The sequence below is a fragment of the Hibiscus syriacus genome, unplaced genomic scaffold, assembly GCF_006381635.1.
Source record: "Hibiscus syriacus cultivar Baekdansim isolate YM2019G1 unplaced genomic scaffold, ASM638163v2 tig00111409_pilon, whole genome shotgun sequence".
NCBI lineage: Eukaryota > Viridiplantae > Streptophyta > Magnoliopsida > Malvales > Malvaceae > Hibiscus > Hibiscus syriacus.
Genome location: NW_024063086.1, coordinates 3,655,514 through 3,671,339, shown reverse-complemented (window position 1 = coordinate 3,671,339; position 15,826 = coordinate 3,655,514). Strand labels below are relative to the sequence as shown.

Below are 15,826 nucleotides of genomic sequence, written 5' to 3'. Positions count from 1 at the left end.
ACTTGACATTAACTTGTTGACTGAGATATAATAAAAATTGTTCTAATAATCTCAAACGACTATCATTACGTTAACGTCCAATTCAGACAATCATTACAAAACTAATGAAAAATAACGAGTTTAGAACATAATAAATAATCTATAGACTCAATAAAATAACGTATTATAATTAAATGATTATTTTATAATTTTTAATAATTAAAAATTTCGAATAATCGATAACATTTATGTACTTTATGTAAAAAAATATCAATAGAACAAATCAAGGGGGCCTGCCCACTCCCATGAGTTCACCTCATTTTTGCTTTTCCTTCACTATTTTTCTTTCTCTGGTTTCCTCCATTGCAAACTAAGCTTCCTTTCCAGCTTTCTTTGAGGTCCCTCTCTTCTCCTCAAACATCCAAAGACCCACCAACCATTTTACCCACCCCATACCTTTTCTTTTCCCTTTTTCTTGCTTTTTTTTTTCATTATATATTTAGGCTTTTCTTCCCTGTAATATATATGCATTTTTGTTGAAAGATTATATTTTTGTCTGGCATTTTCTTACCCATTTTATTTTTTATCATTAGTCGAATTCTTTTTCCTTCTTTTTTTTGCCCTCTTGGACGGCAACAACAGCAACAAAAAAGAGAGAGGCCCTCTTCTCGTGAACTACTCTTTCCCTTTGCAATTGCAGCTTTACCCTTTTTTAGGCATTTGGGGGATTTTGTTTCTACATTGCCTTACACTTATCTTTTGCTCACTTGGATGCTAAAGTATATGGGTTTTGTTTTCTCTTTGCTTCTTTGAATGCTCAAGGAAGGAGATCAAGGTAAATACTCTCTCTTTTTTGTATTACTTTATCCGTATCTTACTTGGATCATAAGTGATTCTTTTGTTTTTTACAAGTTTATTCTTTTTGAATAGAAATTGAATTCTTTATCTTGGGTGCATTAATTTGTGGAATATTAGTTTATTGTAAATGTTTTTAGTGGTCTGACTTGTTTACAGGATGATTTTTCTTGGTTGCTAAATGCATAAAAAGTTGTTTTATTTTTTGTTTTAAATTAACTCATGAACTTAATTAAACGTGGCATCAGATTCTCCTGTTATTTTCTTTCTCCTTTTCTTTTCCTGTGGGTGAAGATTAAGCCAAGTATCTTAGGACATTTATTGACTTTTTTGGGTCTTCAGATTTGAATGTAAGGATGAGTTCTATGAGAATGAAAGAAACTTCTATCACATCTAGCCTTTTCTCCATAAACTTTCCCCAAAAATGCACCTGTGGACCTTGAAAATGATTAAACATATTACCATTTTGGCATTTCTGGTGTTGTATGACATGTTTCTGGTATGCAGGTAGTAGTGTCTTAAGATTTTGATCTTGTATACAAGAGGCTAAAATATATATTTTGACTGTTTAAATCTAGAAGATCAGAGATGTCGTCTCAGGGTGCCTTAAATTCTGAATTATCAAAGAAGACATCATTTTTGGGTCTAAAACTTTGGGTTTTGATTGGTATATCTGTTGGGGCATTTATAGTGTTGATTCTTGGTATCTTGTCTGTGTGGGTCACATTTCGGAGAAGATCCCGACGATCGGTAGACATGTTCTCGCTTTCTCTGATACCAATTGTCTCAAAGGAAATCAAGGTTGACAAGGTTGGAGTTCAGAACTTCAGTGATCATTCGGAGAGTTTATTCCTTTCAGTTGATGATAAATCGAATGATAAGAATTCAGAGAAAATGCTTGCTCATTTGGGGATGAGCAAATCAAGTGATCCTGATAATACAAGTCAATGCAGTTCGCTTTACCATCACGAGAGAGGTTTTAGTTCTCATTCAGGAGATGAAGGGAGCTCCGGAACAGTTCGAAAGCAGTCTGCATTTTCATATGGAGGAGTAGTGACGGCCTCTCCCTTAGTTGGTCTGCCTGAAGTTTCGCACCTCGGGTGGGGTCACTGGTTTACTCTTAGGGATCTTGATCTTTCCACAAATCATTTCGCAGCGGAGAATGTGATTGGAGAGGGTGGATATGGGGTGGTTTACAAGGGTAGACTCGTCAATGGAACTGAAGTGGCAGTTAAGAAGATTCTTAATAATCTGTAAGGATATCTTTGAGACTCTTTCTTGTTTCTTTTAAAACTTTGTTGTTAAAAAAGATACCTTGTGATAAATTGGGCATTTGGATGTCCAGGGGGCAGGCTGAAAAAGAATTTAGGGTTGAAGTCGAGGCCATTGGTCATGTTCGTCATAAGAATCTTGTGCGGCTTTTGGGTTATTGCATTGAAGGAGTTCACAGGTGAAAATCAAATATGTTTGATTTATTTTTCAATTTCGTGCAGATTAACTTTTAAATGTAATTGTGTAGTAATGTGTTAATACAGGTACACTTTTGTGATCCTATATGTGTTTATCATTATTTGAGTATGATCGGCTGCAAATGAGATTATAACTGTAGTTATTGGTTGGTTGTCATAGGATGCTGGTATACGAATATGTGAATAATGGTAACTTGGAACAATGGCTACACGGGGCGATGTCCCAGCATGGTACCCTTACTTGGGAGGCTCGTATGAAGGTTATTCTCGGTACTGCCAAGGCGTAAGTCACCATTCAAACTTGAAGCTTCTTGTTCCTTCTTTTGTTGGTTAAAAATTGAGGCGTGATGAAAAGCTGGTGTTTTTGGTTGCAGGCTAGCTTATTTGCATGAAGCAATAGAACCAAAAGTTGTTCACCGGGACATAAAATCAAGTAATATCTTGATTGATGATGATTTCAATGCCAAGGTTTCTGATTTTGGACTGGCCAAGCTCTTGGATTCAGGAGAGAGTCATATCACAACTAGAGTTATGGGAACATTCGGGTAACTCTTAAGTTCTTGTTCTCTCCTACAATCATCTAGTATTGTATCTCAATTCGTATCTCCAGATTGACAATTTCATATGTAAATTGCAGTTATGTGGCACCAGAATATGCTAACACCGGCCTGTTGAATGAGAAGAGTGATATTTACAGCTTTGGAGTCCTCCTGCTTGAAGCTGTCACTGGAAGAGACCCTGTCGACTACGGCCGGCCGGCTAATGAGGTACTGATTAATAAAAGATGACTAATAACTTGTTCGTCAAATTATCCTCTCTTGCTCCTCACTGTGTTGGCCTTTTCTCTCTGTTCATATAACTTCACTCAACTTCTTTGCTAATTTCTCGTAAGCAAACCGTATGCCTACTGCAGGTTAACCTTGTTGAGTGGCTTAAGATGATGGTTGGAACAAGAAGAGCTGAGGAAGTTGTGGATCCAAGTCTTGAAACCAAACCCACCACACATGCTCTTAAACGTGCCCTTTTGGTGGCACTTAGGTGTGTTGATCCTGATGCAAATAAGCGACCCAAAATGAGTCAGGTTGTACGAATGCTTGAAGCTGATGAATACCTGTTTCGCGAGGTAAAGGTCTCCGCTTGCCTGATTGTTGATGTTATTTTTGTGTATATGCTGTATGGTTTACTTTTCGCAATAAGTTTGCAAAATTTAGCATATCTGGTAATAAGCCATATGCTGTATTGTTGATGTTATTTTTCTCTGCATATCCTGTGCTTCCTCCTCTATAAATCGATTCAGCGAGAAAAAGAAAGAAGTGAAGCCTACTAGGCAGAGAACTTGTCTATCCCGAGTACGAGTTCGTGTGAATGTCTCCATGCTGATTATTTTATTTCAGTTACGATGAATAGCACGAATCATGGAATCTTTGAAGTATTTTTGATGTTATTACGAGTATATGATGCTGAAGTATTTTCTAGTTTCCGAATCTCATGAAATTCTTATTCTTGCTTGCACTACTACTTGGACTTGTGCTTATTTTTCCATCACAAGCTCCATTGACAAAATCGACTTGTGTGATCTTATTCAGGACCGGAGGAACAGAAAGAGCCGAACGGCCAGCATGGAAATCGAATCTTTGAAGGAACCAACGGACGGCGTGAGCAAGGCCAGGGAATCACAGGGCAGCATGACCGAGACGAGTCATTAGTAACAGAGACTGACAAAAAGGCAATGACATGGTGAATAATTTGTCTAGTATTTAAAGCTTCCCATTGATACATACACATCTCAAAGGTTGGTTTGTTGTTGGTGCGTTCAAAGAGAGGAATCAAACTTAAAGATAGCACATTGGGGTTTTGAACCAGAGGATGAAAAGCTAACATCTGAGAAAGTAAATGGTCCTTGTTGTACAGGTGTGTCTCTGGGATTGGTGGACTGTCTTTTATAATATGATTATTATTATTTATATTTCTTTTTCTTTTTTCCCTTCTTGGGATTCAATCAATGATAGTTTTCATCTGCACTCTTGTTTTATCTTTGTAATGATTGCATGAACTCGGGTTTTTCTTTTATCTAAAATTTGGATGCTCAAACTTCAATCTTCTTTTTTCGGTCTTTGGTTCATCAGTTCATCATGTGTTGTCTCCTCAGACCTCTAATAATCAGTTTCTTCGTTTCAGATTTCTTCATGTTCTTCTTAAAGCTGTGCTTCCCAAATCCCAATACATGCATGCATAAATAGTGGCAAATGGCTCTAATATTGTTGTTGAAAAATAAAAAACCTCAAATAATCCATCCCCACCGCTAGAGATGAACATTTGTCGGATTTCAATCCGATCCGGATCGGTTTTTATACGATCCGGTTCTTTCTCATAGAAAAAAAATCGGTTTATAAAATAACCGGTTCGGTTTTTAACCGGTTTGGAGGGCCGGATATCCTAACCGGTTTCGGTTTTAAAAAAACAAAAAACCTATTTTAATATTCCAGATTGCTCATAGGGAATCGATTCCCCCCCAAGGGGGTACCGATTCCTCACTGAATGGTTTGGCTCCGAGATTTCCAGAATGCTCGGAGGGAATCGATTCCCCCATAGGGGGTACCGATTCCCCCTATTCAACGGTCGAAATATTTGAATTTTACACTTAGGGAACCGATTCCCTATGAGAGGAAACCGATTCCCTATGAGAGGGTACCGATTCCCCCACGCTCCAAGCATTTTTATTAAATGTTTTCACACTTAAACGGCTATATTATCTTCATTAATTATCACTAACGTTCAGAAGTGATTCAAGGTGTATTTAAGCAAGCTTAGAAGCCATTGATCAAAGACAAGAAACATCAAGCAACTAGAATCAAGAGAGAATCAAAGAGAAAGCATCAAACCTCAAGTTCGATAAATTCAAATACTTAATTGAAATACTTAATTAACTCAACATAATTGAAATACTTAAATACTTCCAAGTTTGATAAATTCAAATACTTAAAAACTTCCAAGTTCGATAAATTCAAATACTTAAAAACTTCAAGTTCGATAATTGAAACAAAGTTTACGATAATTGAAATAAAGTTATAAAATAAACTACATTGCCATCTCTTCTTCATCATCTTCGCCTTCTTCGTTTGGAGGGGATATTCCAAGTTCGACTTCTTCAATGTGTAAGTTTGCTTCCAAATCGGCATCAATTGCATCTTCTAGGGTGGTGATATGTTTCTTACGAGCCGCTCCATCCAAATAATCCTTTAAACAAATGCATACTTCCACCGACTCGGGACTTAGTCTTGATCTCCGTTGCGATATAACCCTGCCACTAACAGAAAAAGCGGATTCCGAAGCTACCGTAGAAGCTTGGACGGTTAGTAAATCACGGGCCATGGCGGCTAGAATCGGAAATTGTGCTTCCTTTTCTTTCCACCAAGCCAAAATATCCAAACTTTCAAACTCTTCAAATGTCATTTTTGATAGAAAATCGCATGACATGTAATTTCCCAACTCGCTACTTGGGGTGGTAGTACGTGATCGTTTGGATTGGGAATTTACAAGAGTGTTAAAAAGATTCAAATTTATGTTACTTGGACGTCTACTAGATGATTCCGCATTCATTCTCATTTGATCGTGTATTACACTACTTGATCCGTATTTAGTTAAATAAATTGCAAACATGTCTCGAAAACATTTGTTAAAATAATTTATTTGGTTTTGGACAAAGTTGGGTTCATCATCGGTTAGATTAAAAGCAAACGCAATTTGTTCAATTAGTGTTTCAACCCCACCAACATTTAACGTTGGGTTTAAAGCGGCGGCACAAGTAAAAATGGGGGGAATCTCCTTAAAATATTTTAAAAGTTTTTCCTTCATTGCAAAGCCAATTTCTTGAAAAACTTCGGTTTCAAATTCAAAGTCATTTAGTCGGGTAGCCAACAAAAATATTTGATTAAGAACCAACGGGCTAGTAGGGTAATAAACACCGGATAAAAAAGTTGTTGCATTTTTAAAAACCTCAAGCAAATCGGTTATTTTGGCTATAGTTTCCCAACTCGAATCCGGATAAATGTTTGGGACATGACCCCTCTCGAAAAGCCGATCGTGAAATGTTTGCAATGTTTCCCTTTGCCTTAAGGCAGTATGCATCATCATCCAAGTTGAGTTCCAACGAGTTGGACAATCCAAATTAGGACCCAAAGCTTTTTTATTAACGGACTTACAAAATCGTTTATAATCATTTAGTCTTTTGTTGTTGTTACAAAGAACCGATTTTATCATTGTTTTAAATTCTAATCTAATCGGCTCAATAACCTCCAAACCGGCTTGCACGGATAAATTAATTATGTGTGCAGCGCAACGGGTATGAAAAAACGCACCGTCTAAAATCGGTGAAAGTAATATTTTCAATCTTGGAATCGCGTTTGTATTATTCGATGCATTATCAAAGGATATAGAAAAAAACTTTATTTTCTAATTTATAAAGACAAATTACCCTTTTTAAAAGTGTAAATAAATTAGCACCGGTATGCGGCTCACCGAATAATTCAAACGCGATTGTTCTTTTCATCATTTGCTAATTATCTTGATCTAACCAATGTGACGTAACGGCTAAAAAAGAATTTCCGGTATTATGAGGGGAACTCCAAACGTCACATGTAAGAGACACACCATAACGGTGTTCTTGGAATCCTAAAATCATTTTTTCCCTCGCCGTACGCCACATTTTTATAGCATCTATTCTAAGGGTAGTACGACTTACTTGAGTATAACGTGGTTGCATTAGTTGTTGAATTGTTATCGTGAAATCTTCATCATCAAAGTGGTCGAACGACAATGCTTTTGTAATCACGAACTTTGTAAACGCTTCTCGTAATTTTTCGTTGTCGTAAACAAAAACACCACCTTGCGGTGTAAGATTCGATTGACTAGGATCTGATCTTGAGCGAAGTGCCTTGCATGATTTTGTCAAATGGTTCTTCAACGTTGTGTTTCCTTCCGATGCAAGAAACTTTAGACAAAGTTTACAACGCGCCCTCCTCGAGCCATTTGACATCTCACATAAATCGTAGTGATCCCAAATGTCTTTGTTTCGAGTGTGTTCGATCACTCTCACGACTTCAAGGTTTCCCCCGACGGAAGATTCAGCCGTGTTACTCATGATGAACAAAAAATTACAAAAGTAAGATTTGAGAGATGTTTAAGTGTTGTGTAATAAGATTTGAGAAATTTGTAATCAACCAAATACATCCCCAACCTATTTATACATATTTAGGGTGGTAAAATGGTAATTTTTTAAAGAAAAAAAAACGGTCAAAAACGGTCACAAAACCCTCCCAACGGTTATATTAACGGCTAGTTTTTTAAACCCAGACCGGTTTTTTTTCGGATAAAAACCGGTTTTTTAACCGGTTTTTTTCAAACCGATTTTTTATCCGGTAAAAAAACCGGTCTAGGTTTTTTTCTCCAAACCGGTTAAAATAACCGGTTTAAAAAAAATCCGATCCGGTTAAAAAAAACCGGTTTTTCCCAAATCCGGTTTCGGATATTTTTTTCGTAAAATCGAATATTCAGATTTTTTGTGCACCCCTACCCACCGCTTAGGGTATTTGTTACAATAAATATAGAAGACGCATAGTGTTCTATTCGATTTGGAGAAGATTCCAAAACTGCTGCATATCTTCTTTATCACCGATCTTTTTTTTTTGTTCTATAAAACTGTATGGATTGCCATTGTATCTCCCACCGGAAAAATGAAATCGTGTGGTGTTCCTAACGTCTTTCCCCTTATCCAAAAAAAAAAACGTCTTTCCCTTGGCACTGTAGCAATGACCCTAATTCATAAAATTAGTCCATAAATAATATTGTTATTATTAGACATAATGTCAAAATTAGATCTCAACGTCGACTAAAATGGTTATTTTGGATCATATTCTTTTTTTAGTATTTTGGCTCCCGACGTTTTATTTTGGATAAAAAGATCCCTCTTTAGATATAAATCATTAGTTAACAAATGATTAATGTTTCAAACTAAAGGCAGTTTTATCCCAAAATGAAAAGGCGGAGATCAAAATGCTTTAAAAAAAAAAGTCAAAATGACTATTCTACCCAATACTAGAGGTGTTTTTGTCTTAAAATGAAATATTGAGAGGAGTAAAATATTTCTAAAAAAATATAAGTCATATAATGATCCTTTTAATAATCATTGAAGGCTAATTTCAATATTATATATTATTATCAACCGGCAAAACCCATGTGTATTAGACATAGAAGCATGGGTTAATAATAGAAAAACAAAGCTTTGAGAAGCAGAAATGGAATGTTACTGATCATGTGTAATAATAATAGCGTTTGTTTGGTTTCTGGTAAAGCGTCGTTTTAGTGTATATGCTACGTTTATGTAGGATGAGATGAGTTGCTTCAATTCTCTTTATTATTGTTGTAATGTGTAATACTAATAAAGTTGGATTTGTTGGCATGCTTTTATTACTTTATTATTATTTTTAGTTTTGAGTATTAAAATTATTAATAAATTCAATTTGTAATACATATTTGCAGTGACAGAATTTTGTGATTCGAAAGTCAACTTAAAATTTATATTACTAATAAAGTTGGATTTGTTGGCATGCTAACGATGGTGGATTCACTCAGATTTGAAGGTGAATAAGTGTAGTCTTGAAATATATTTTTAATAATTATCTATTTTACAGATTATGTAATCTTTAAAATTTTATTTATGTTCACCTTTATAAAATTTTCATGTTTATTATATATATATATATATATATATATATGCGCGTACATACTTATCCTCAAATATATTTTTAAATACGTCATTAACTACGGAAAGTCTATCCATCTAATTTTTTATAACTAAATCTAATATCATAAATATTTACAGAAACAATAAATGAATACGATATAATCTTCAGTTTTATATGTCCAATCGCAACTATCATGGTAATTGAAATTGACTATGGTAAAACCTCTCACCTTATTTATATCCCCTACTAAATATAGTAATTAATTAGGTAAAAAATACCACTTGATAGCAATTATCCTAAATATAGGAAATTATATATTGGTAAATTCTACGACGTTTGACGAGTACCGCTGAGCATCACTAATGATGAACATCGTTAATTTAATTTATAAAAATGTACAATTTTAAAATACTCAATGTATAATTATAAATTAGTTAAAAATATAAAGGTAAATTATTTAAAATAAAATATTAATTATATTATTTTTCATAATTTTTTGGGTAAACTATACTATTACAACTTAACTATTGCCCCTTTCATTTTGACCACCAATTTGAAATTTTATTAATCACGTCATTCAACTATTTAAATGCATTCAATCATATGATGACACGTGTCATAACAACATTGGAGGACTTTTTTTAATTTAATTTATATTTAATTTAAATAATTTTTCCTCTAATCAAATAGTGACACATGACATCATCAGAAGAAAAGAAAATAAATTGAAAAAAAAGGTTACTGGGAATAGTCAAACGATCTCTAAAGTAAAATAAGTCTACCTCTACCACTACACAAGGACCAGTATTTGATAAAATATTTACAATATTTGTTATGTATCTTTTATTATAACAAAGTCCAGAAAAAATGAAAACAAAAGTAACAATAAAACGACTCGAACATGGTTTATTACTAGGGATAGACACAAGACAAGGTGAGCCGATATTTTAACTGTTCGACCCAACCTGAAAATATATTGTTTATACCTAAACCCGTCTTGACTTGATTCGAATATATTAATATTTTAAAATAGTTAAAATAATATATTGATAATCATTTAAAATATTAAAATAGTTAAATTAATATATTTTACCTTAAACCCGACCCGATATATATATATATATATAAACGAGTAAACTAATAATTTATACCGAATTGGGTCGAGTCTGTGATTTTTCACCTTAAACCCGACCTCACCCCACCCCGTCCGAAGCTATTTATCATATAACCCGCTTCGTCCCACCCCAAACCAAAATTTAAAAAAAAAAAATCAACCCAAGGACGACAATTTAATATGAAGCTGACGTATTTTGACCTGACCCGATCCAATAGGGGTCGTTTTTTTATTTAAATTTTGGGTCTGAGGCAGGTTATATAATAGATAGCTTTGGGGCAGGACAGGGGCGGGTTTAAGTTGAAAAATTATCAACCTGATCCAACCCAATATAAATTATTAGTTTATCCTTTTATATATATTTGAATCGGATCGAGTTTAAGGTAAAATATATTAATTTAAATATTTTAAATATTTTAAATGATTATCAATATATTATTTTATCTATTTTAAAATATTAATATATTTGAATCGAGTCGAATGATGTTAGGTATAAATAATATATTTTCAGGTCGGGGTTGAGGCATCCAAAAAAATTGACCTGCCCTGTCCCGTGCCTATCCCTAGTAATAGGTCAAAGTTCGAGTTGTTTTATTGTTACTTTTGTTTTTTATTTTTTCTGGCCTTCATTGTAGTATAAGATAAATAACAAATGTTGTAAATATTACATCAAGAACTAGCGTTGGGTGGTGGTAGATGTTGTTTAATCCATTTTGGAAACCAGTTTCAACTTTCTCCAGTAGTTTCTTGATTCAATTTATTTTCTTCCCATCAGATGATACCACGTGTCACCTTCTAATTGGAGGAAAATTATTAAAATTAAATATAAATTAAATTAAAAAAAGGTCCTCCAATGATGTCATGACATGTGTCATCACATTATTGAAGGATTTAATACATTGAATTAAATAAAATTATGACCAATTTGATAGATTGTGTAAGGAATAAGGACTAAATGTATAATTATATCAATTTAATTAACTGCCAGGTCAGTTCTTCCTTAAATGTTAATGACAAGTGACATATTTGAATGCATTTAAATAGTTGGGTGACCTAATTGAAAAAATTTCAAAAATAGTGGTCAGAATAAAAGGGGCAATAGTTAGATGGTCAATGGTATAGTTTACCCAAAAAAGATTATGAAAAATATTGTAATTAATATTTTATTTTAAATAATTTACCTTTAAATTTTTAATTAATTTATAATTATACGTTGAGTCTTTTAAAATTTTAAACTTTTATAAATTAAATTAATAGTGCTTGTGATGCTTGTCAATCGTGGAGACTCATATATTATGTTATAAATTCAAGGACACTTGTGTGATAGCTTTGAAACATGATACAAATTCAACTTTCGTAGTAAAAATTGCATACTAACATTTATTTGACACTTTTATGATACATGTTTCCTCTTAAATTTGAGTTTGAATATCCAGTGATTACTACAATGCCATCTCACGCAAGGGCGGAATTAAGATTAAATTGTGGGAGAGGTCAAATTGCTTATCTTTAAAATTAACAATGTTCTAAAAGATAATTAAACCACAAAATAGAGGATTGAGACTTAATTTTATTAATTTCAAAATTGTCATGTCCTAAAAAATAATTAAACCAAAAAAGTTAGAGGTAAGATTTAATTTCATTTAATTTTAAAACTGATAATATCTTAAAAAATAATTAAATCAGAAAATTTTAAGAGGTCGGAATTTAATTTTAATGGTTTCAAAACTTTTAAGTATTTTAAAATGCAATTCAACAATAAAAGTTGAGATTGGCCATGTCTCCTTCCGCCCCACTGTGATTCCGCCACTGATCTCACCTATATGCAAGCATATAATTTTGGTTCACATGGAACTAATGACCATCCTTAAATACATGTGCAACACTCCATGATCAATCATTCATCCGACATAAAATTTTATTTTTAATGGTTATTGAATCCACAACTTAGAGAATAAAATTTCTTTGTTCATGATTAATATATTTATATAATTGTAATCGGAATCAATTAGTCTATTAAAAAAATAAGATTATAAATATGATTAATTTAGGTCATTGTAAGTTTAAATATTAGATAATTAGATATTGTCTTCTAAATTTTGAGTTTAAATACCTACTAAGCCATGAAGTTCTTCTTAAAAAGTCCTATATTTCGACCCATGACAATATTTAATCCTGACTTCATCCCTATGTTTAAACATAAAAAATATAACCAACATCGATAAGAAACATGGAATGTATACCCAATAGAGCATTTAATTTAAATTAATCAGACATGAGCCTAGCGATCTCGATGGTAGAAAAATTATTAATACTCTTTAAGATTCGGGTTCAAGCACCATGAATGTTAAAAGTATAAGCATTCAATGTCAAATGGTTGAGAATTATATTCGAACATATATACCTTATACTTACCCTAGATTAATAAAAAAAATCTAAATTAATTAATAATGAAATGAAAATTTATTCAACATAAAAAAGTCAATAAATATTTTGGTTAGTCTATGAGGTCTAAAAATCTGTCTCTGAAGGTCATTCTTTAACATAATAATTAATTAATTTCATACATATTTGATCAACGTCAACCATGTTTAATTAGGTTGGGAAAATTTGGCAGTTTCCTGCTTGGAATTTGGCACATCGCACAAGTTTACAACAAGTCGCACCTAAACAAATTGTCAGCTATTTCGTCCAAGTACTTTTCTAAATCAAAAATTTGAAGTAATAAAAATATGATAAATTAAGTTTAATCTAGCTAAATTATTTTTCTACTTGAAAATGTTGTTATATTATAAATTAATATGATTGTATTACTAATTTTAGTTTTATATGTAATTATATGGGTAGTTATGATGTACGACGGCCTTAATATACAGTTAAGGAAAGACTATACCGGAAATACTATTATTTTTTTAATATTTCCAGTAAAATACTACCTAAAACATTATTTTTACTGGAAATGTTATATTTTACTGGAAATGTTAATTTCACTAACTAATTTCTGGTAGAAAAAATAACATTTTAGGTAACGTCCAATATTAACATTTCTGATAGAAAAAAATAATGTTTTAGGTAGCGCTTTACCGGAAATGTTAAACATTTTAGGTAGCACCCAATATTAACATTTCCGGTAGAAAAGTAATATTTTAGGTAGCGCTTTACCAAAAATATTAAAAAAATGTTAACATTTCCGATAACGTCTTTCTTTACCTGTATATTAAAGCTGTCGTACCTTAGACATCACCGTAATTATATCGTTAGATTGTTAACTTATTAACATCCGAATGATATGATAATTTAATGTTGTCATGAGTTGGCATGGATTGATTCGAAAATTTAAAAATTAATTATTTTTATTTAATATTATCATTTTTTATTGAAGTTGGGGTTTTTTATATCCATTTTTAACTGTCATAGAAACTCATCAGTTTATGACATCTTTTACGACCACCCTAGACATCGATAAAGTTGTCTGATCGTCCTCTATCACTTTGTCAGTTTAAATTTTCTTAAACCCTCTTTAAAACTCATGAATTTTTTTTAAAACACACAACATTTTTTTGAGTTTTGGAGGCTTTATTGGGACTGAGGGGTTTGTTAAAAAAATATGAAATGTGAGAAGCCTTGTTGGATGACCATCGTAGTAGATCAAACTATTAGCACATTGATCCTTAAGATGGATTTTCATCGATTTTGAATGGATTTCCGTAATCACCAATTTTACGCATAAAAAATAATAATAAAATAAAATAAAAAGAGGGAACAATCCCGGAATATTCAGGGCATTCAATGCCCCGATTACTATTGCTACATCGATCCCAGCTCATCCCCTGCTGCCACCATACCACCAACCCTCCCATGCCCTGCCAGCTCCTGCCACACGCCACCACCATGCTAGCAACCTCCTCACTTCATCAACAACCACACACCCAAATCAGCATTTTTTTATGCATGTAAATGGGTTATAAAAACCCAAAGAGATCAATGTAATGGGGGTCGGTTCTTTTTTCTTCTGGTTTTACAACTCTGTAACCCTTTTTTTTAAAGCAATAATAACAACAACAAAATCCAAGGTTTTTCTTCTGTTCTCTTTCATCATTCGAATAGTTGCTTTTTTATTTTATTTTATTTTTTCGTTTTTATTTTCGGTTAGTATTTCAGTAGAGCAACTTTTATTTCGAGTAATACTAAAAATATAGAATAATATAAATAATTTTTTATTTCGAACACAATCAACCATATTTACAGAAAATAACAAAAAAGAAAATACGAAGAATAAGAAGAGAGAGTCGCAACTTACCTGAACTGGGGAAGGGTCGCCGGAGTCGAGGAGTCGAGAAGTCGAGGGGTTTCGAGTCAGTTTCGATTAGTTTTAGGGGGTTTCAGTGATTTTAGTCTTAAAATAGGTCATAGGGGGCTAGATCTAAGCTTAAGAGATGTTTTGGGTCGATTTGGGGTTTTCAGCCACCGTATACGACGACCAGTGGTAGCTTACGGCGGCCGACTGTGGGTCGGCCGGAATCGAGCGAGAGAGAATTAATTTTCTCTCTCCTTTTTTCTCTCTTTTTAAAACGCGTGAAAATGAAAGAAAAAAAGATATAGTTTGGCTTTTATAGAAAAAATTAAGGGTTTATTTGTGTTTAACCCCTTGAAACTATGCTACGTTTTTGCAGTTTGGTCTATGTAGGGATCGAAACTGCTATTTCACCTATTTCTGTGAATGTTTTTTTGGGTTATTTTCGTTTAGCCCCTGCAAGTTTACCGTGTTTTTGCATTTTAGTCATGTGTAATGACTATTTAATTTTTTTTTAATTTTATGTGGATCGATTATATAATTTACCCTTTTATTTTATAGATTTTCATGCTTAAATAAATTAGAAAATTGTCATTAGGTCCCTTTAATTTTAATGTGTTTTTTTTATTTTAGTCCCTAATCTGTTTATTTTTATTTTTTTTCAATTTAGCCTTCGAATTTCTATTTATTTTAATTTAGTCCCTATTGCATGTTTAATTTATTCCCTTTTAGTTTGGTAATTTAAAATTTATGCAATTAGGTCCTTATATTTAGTTTTGTTTTATTTTATGTTGGTTTTTTTTTATTTATTCATTGTTTTAATTTTTTTAAATTAAGTTTATTTTTAATTGTTTTGTTTCATAGTTTAATTTCTTAGATTTAGTATTAAATTAGATTAATATTCGAATCAAACTTAGAAATTAGGAATTCACATTAGTTTTAATTAGGGAGCAATTCGAGTCGAGTTTTCGCAATATATGCCCGATTACTCGAATTTTAAAATTTATTAATAATTAAATATTTTCTAAAAAATTTAGCTTTAATAATTTAGATAATAATTAGGTTTTTGGGTTATTATTTAGTCCTCAACTTTAGAAATTATCGATTTAGGTCCTTAAACTCTTAGTCTTTTAGAGCCCGATATTTTAGTTCTTTGACATTTTAGTCCCCAAACTTCGATTAGATCTTTAATATGGACATAATTAATTAAGATTAACATTAGAGCCTCCATCTTAGGCTTGCTTTCACATTTAGTCCTTTAATTAGGTGAATTCTTAATTTGGTCCTCGCTTTTGCTCGAGGTTCCAATTTAATTATTCGAAGCAATATTTATTAAAATTAATTTAGGTTAATATTAGAACCTACACTTCTA

At 32.5% G+C, this 15,826-nt stretch overlaps 1 protein-coding gene across 1 annotated transcript; it reads left to right on the top strand.

Moving 5' to 3' along the window:
- The first annotated feature begins 276 nt into the window (after positions 1 to 276).
- Positions 277 to 4,145, top strand: LOC120162900 (probable receptor-like protein kinase At2g42960). Its single transcript, XM_039172963.1, has 8 exons — positions 277 to 814; positions 1,413 to 2,087; positions 2,180 to 2,284; positions 2,464 to 2,586; positions 2,678 to 2,848; positions 2,941 to 3,070; positions 3,217 to 3,426; positions 3,890 to 4,145. The coding sequence occupies exons 2-8, from the start codon at positions 1,423 to 1,425 to the stop codon at positions 4,007 to 4,009; spliced, it is 1,524 nt and encodes a 507-aa protein (XP_039028894.1). The 5' UTR covers positions 277 to 814; positions 1,413 to 1,422; the 3' UTR covers positions 4,010 to 4,145.
- The last annotated feature ends 11,681 nt before the right edge of the window (positions 4,146 to 15,826 follow it).

Coding starts and splice junctions, on each gene's coding strand:
- LOC120162900 (XM_039172963.1), top strand. CDS start 1,423: ATGTCGTCTCAGGGTGCCTTAAATTCTGAATTATCAAAGAAGACATCA. Junction 2,285..2,463: donor TGCATTGAAGGAGTTCACAG/GTGAAAATCAAA, acceptor TGGTTGTCATAG/GATGCTGGTATACGAATATG. Junction 3,071..3,216: donor ACGGCCGGCCGGCTAATGAG/GTACTGATTAAT, acceptor TGCCTACTGCAG/GTTAACCTTGTTGAGTGGCT.